This window comes from Strix uralensis, chromosome 3 (genome assembly GCF_047716275.1).
Source record: "Strix uralensis isolate ZFMK-TIS-50842 chromosome 3, bStrUra1, whole genome shotgun sequence".
Taxonomy (NCBI): domain Eukaryota; kingdom Metazoa; phylum Chordata; class Aves; order Strigiformes; family Strigidae; genus Strix; species Strix uralensis.
Genome location: NC_133974.1, coordinates 99373823 through 99378822, shown reverse-complemented (window position 1 = coordinate 99378822; position 5000 = coordinate 99373823). Strand labels below are relative to the sequence as shown.

The following is a 5000-nucleotide window of genomic DNA, read 5'->3' as shown; positions in this document are numbered from 1 at the left end:
TCTAAGGAATATAGTTAAGTAAGAACTGTCTATTTTAAAAATGCTTTCATGCAGTTTGCTCACTTTATCCATTTTTTATTTGCAGTTGAAAAATGAAGAAAAAGATACATATGAGGAAAACCTCCATTACCCTTTTCTTCTCGTTTTAACCAAACACAGATAGAAGATGACACTTCTTTTGTTTGTTTTAAGGTGGACTACTGAAAATTAATCCATGTATGTGGATGGTCAGGGGGTGGGAAGGGTTCAATTCCCCCCTTTTGTTCCTGAGCCATCATTAGAGAAATATTTCTAATCTAAATGCTGAGGAAGATATCATGGCTTGTTTCACAGAGTGTAAACATTGAGGCATCTTTTTTGTATCCTTTTAGAACGTATTTTTTCAATTATATTCCAGCCTAAAACCAGTCAGACTTCACATGTATGCATTAACAAAGGTGTAAAGCTGGCTTCCTTCGCTTTTGCACCTTTAAACTTGCAGGTACTTTGTTAGTCTCTTTAAATGTTATTTTTGGGGTATATTTGAAAATATGTGAATAGTATACTTTGTGGGCTTATGTAACGGGTTGTAAAGTAGTAAAGGCATTCACATTTCATTAGTAAGGAAATAGTTGTCTTAAGATCTTTCAAAAGTGCACCTATTGAATGCTTGGATTTTTTTGCCTTTTTTTTTTTTTTTTTTTAATTCTACTGTGGATTTTTCTATCCATGATTGAAATGTCCTCATTTGCTTCAATGTTGAAGGCTTTATATATATGTGTGTGTATGTATGTTCTTTTCCAGCAGGACTTTTCCTCCTGTAGATGTATAAGAAATTATACATCAGACAAAAGCCTCATAAACTGACCATTTGTCCTTTGGACACAATAGCCTGCCCAGCCCCTCTGCTCCTCCTCTCCAATTATGTGTGATTAGTCTCAGTGTGTTGTGTCAAGAAGGGGGAGTGTGCTGAGTGCTTATTATCTGTTTAGGTACAAGAAGAGCACATTTAGGTTCTGACTATGAATGGAAAGTGAGCCTTTATCAGGGCTAAAATCTAAATGCTACTATCCTAGATATCGCTTTTAAAAAAATACATCCTTTTCTGATAGATTCCAAGAAATGCTATAACAACTGAAGGATTTTGTAGTGTAATCAAACTATCTCCCTTGAATTACTTTATATTGCAATATATTGTGGCCCAAGTATTTGATAAACATTTAATGTGACTTTTCCTGTACTGGAAAAGACAAAAACCCTACAAAGAAGCAAGAGCAATTTCTTATTTTCTTAACAGTTTAATAGACCATTTTAATGATTTCTCAGAAAAACAACCTGGATGATTAAAGAAGGCTGTACAGCCTCTTAAACCACAACAGTTTTAAAATGATGAAATAGAGCGAGGCAGAGACCATGACAGAGAGAGGGAGGTACTAGATGCAAGGAGGTGTAGACAATCATCCTGAAATACATTAATTAAAAGAACTGCAGTTCGGCAATAAGCTTTCTTCCATATTTAACAAATTTGGTAGCATGTAAACCACGAGCTCATGAGAGTCCCTTTCTCTTCGCTCTTCTTCTCAAACAAATTTCTTCACTACCGGTTTGCATGTCCTTGTATTCAATACTTTTTATGCTCCATTAGAGCACCTAGATGGATCTCAGAAGGCATAGGTCAAGTCGCAGTTAGATCATACATTTCTGTCTCACAAAAACTTGAATTGCAATGCCAAGTGATGGGCTAACATCACAATAACAGCAATTTATTCCTCTTTTGATAAAAAGCAGGCTATTCTCAGTGTTAGATAAAGACCAGGGGCAATGCAAACCAACCATTTATCCTAGAACTGAGTAGTATGTCTCCCCTATAGCTGGTATGAGTTTCATATTCAAACTCTTGTTGGAAGATACTTGTCTAGTAAGAAATCAAAAGCATTTAGGAGTAATTTAAAATTGCTGTGGATGTGGCTTTAGTTTAATTAGTTTTGTTTTGTTTGTCCCACACAGCAGTGCCTTTATTTTCTCTAAAAACATGTACAAGAAAATCTTTATAATCAACAAAGGAGTGTGAAAAATAGTGAAATATTAAAATTTGTGAACCTTTTCTTTTTGAGAGGGCTTGAATGTCTGCTGTACAATAATCTAATAAAGATTGTTAATTGCCAAAAATAGAACCAGTGTCACTGAAAATTGTGTTTTCAGCTTTAAGAAGAAAACAGTTTTACTCAAATTAGTAGCTGATAATTGCTTTTTATTTCTTTAGTGTCTGTCGTTTTGAGTTGAAGGCTTTGCACAGGTGCTGCCATTCCTAAAGTGTGTAATTGATGGCTTGTTTACCAAAGATGCATTTAGGCTTTATCCTGCAAACTCACATTGGAGCTCCACAGGCAGTAAAGTTACTCATCTACATAAGTGCTTGCAGGTTTGATCTGTGTAGATATTTTTAGAGGTACATAAGCAAGCTCTCTTCTTGATTTTTTTTGTTTTAAAATGGGTATTGAAAAGTCACAGATGTAGGATTTACTGTTCTTTTTTAGAGGAATCTCTGAGTCCTTCGCATTAGTAGGGACTTGAGGAATTGTTTCTGAGCTCTTACATTTTAATAAAAATGCAGTGTTTATCAATACATCAAATATCTTTGCTAAGAAAAAGTTAGGCAGCTTATCAAATCATGCTTATAAAATATATCAGAGCCTTTCATGTGTTGTGCTTTAACTAGTCTCTGATACTTGGTATATTTTTAATGTGTTCTGTAACAGAATATTGAGCTTAATTACTTTGTGTTTGCAAAGCACTTTGAAGATGAATGACACCATGGAAGAGCTGTGCTGTCTTCACCGAGAATGGCAGTTAGGCTGATGCAAGTTTTCCTTCACGTATGTTGGTAGTTTTTAGAGCAACATTGTGTCTTCCTCCTTTCTCAGAGGAAAATGGCAGAGAGAAATGATCTTCTTATGGACATCCATTCCCCTGGGCGCAGCCCTAATGCAGCTGATGCCACTGGCAGGGAGTTGTGATCTTCAGAATATAAAAGACCAAGAAAAAAATATTCCATTTCCTGCTGTGAGAGCTGGCAAAGGCTTTCTTAAAAATTACAAACCAGTCCTATCTGATAGCATTCTGGGACAATGGGCCAAATCTTTGCATTTGGGAAATAAGTTTGATTGAAATGAAAAATGTCTTAAGAATGTGAGGTGAGGCAGGAGAACTTACTACCGCAGGTACCAGTCCAGCTTACAAAACCCTTATTAGACAAGTCATTCACATTTTGCCTGTGGCTTAATGGCTACATGTTTGTGTGAGGAGGGAAGCAGGATTAAAATTGTTCCCCCCATGAAAAGCATCCTTACATCTTGAGCCTGGCTGCATACGGTTTATCAAGTGTTACATCTCCATTACAACTCTCCTTCGCTGTTCCCTGAACAAAAGAGGATGCAGTGGGTGGAGCTTTTGATCCACCTCTTGATATGGCAGGTGGCACAGCTGATATGGCAGGGGGAAGAGGGAAAAGGCAGCAACACATTGCAAGTCAAACAGAGGCACGTTTTATTACCGTCTTTCACCCACTCTCCCTAATGCAAGAGGGGAATAACTAGGTCCCTGTCTTTTCACAGAGCAAATTATAAATACATAGTTTAGCCTGGATTTCTTTGTGCGTGGTTTTCTTCTTTAAATCAGTGAATGAACAGTGATGTCAAACTGTGAGTTCCTGTAACTCTTGTGAAATGTTTTGAGATGCTGGTGGAAGGTACTAGGACAGCATGCACCGGCGGTTGTATCTAAAACATTTTCTGCGCAGTGTTGCCATCCCATGTTGTTTCCTCAGAAAGAGACAATTTTGTTGCTCTCTATCTTTTTATTTCACTTTTTAGATTCTCCTGAGTCTGATTAAGGTAGTTTGTCGTGCCTTCGCTGTCACAAATCAGCAGCCTAACATTGGTTGTAAGCACACCAGCATCCTTTGAAAGATGGTCTTAAAAGCTGATTTTCTGTATTATTCTCATCCACACTGCAACAGCACTTACTTAACACAGCCAAAATGAGGGCACCCTGATGCGAAACCCTATAAAGCTAAAAGAAAGCCAATACATGACTTAGTGAATTTGCAGATGAATGTTTAAGTAAAGGGGGGAACCCCCCCAAATCATGCCTATTCCCCGTACAAGGGAACCTGAAACACAGACAGTATTGCTGTCTCGTTTGCCTGTAGCCATTTAGAAAGCAGCCTTTCAGGAGAAATACATTTAGAAATACACTCTAGAACTCGGCCCAGATTTTGTGAAACTTAAGTGCAGCATCTCCTTTTCAAGATCTGTCTTCCTCTCTGACCTGTGGCCTCTGTTCAAACAGCTGAATGTAACAAACCTAACTTTTCTTTCCCATTTTTAAAGGGTTTAAGCCTATTAAGGCTCCTTGCTTAGTCAGCAGCTGGCTTGCTGCCAAAAAGCCCGGCATATTGTTGTGGCTGGGTAAAAGCTGGATATTTTCCATCTCTGTCCAACAGCGGCATTGGATCTCCATTGTCTTCGTATGTGTAAAGTGTGTGGAAAGTAGAGGGAAGATGCACGGAGCAGTAGTCCAGATGGCATTCCACAGCCTGAGAAGAAACATCTTGACCCTCGAATCTGGGTTAAACTCAACAGATGCCAAGCCCCCAAAAACAAAGAGCTGTTGTGACTGACGACAGTGAAGGAGCGATAGGCCTTCAGTAACAGAAAGTATCTTTTATTTTGGATGCATTTCCCTGTAGATAACCAACACAGTGTCACTTGTAGAAGATTGCTTATTAAAAACAAGCAGAAAAATAATGGTTCTGTGCATTAGGCACCATCCGCCTTCAATCATAAAATGTTGCCCCTAGGTGATGGGTTATGCTAGCAGAAACGGATTTGAACGTTCAGCCTGTGTTGTGCCCTACCAGAACTTGCATGCTAAAAGACCTGTTATTTTTTCCTGACTCTGACTTCAATTAATGTACTTTTAAAATGATTAAACATATCATACTGTGACTTCTAAAATGT

General features: G+C 38.1%; 1 protein-coding gene across 1 annotated transcript in view; it reads left to right on the top strand.

Moving 5' to 3' along the window:
• The window catches only part of CAMKMT (calmodulin-lysine N-methyltransferase), a 222272-nt gene extending 220119 nt beyond the window's left edge, over positions 1-2153 (top strand). Inside the window, exon 11 of the mRNA XM_074863564.1 lies at positions 86-2153. Within this exon, the coding sequence (XP_074719665.1) occupies positions 86-163 (78 nt within the window). The 3' untranslated portion in view covers positions 164-2153. The remainder of the gene's footprint in view (positions 1-85) is intronic.
• Positions 2154-5000: the final 2847 nt, after the last annotated feature.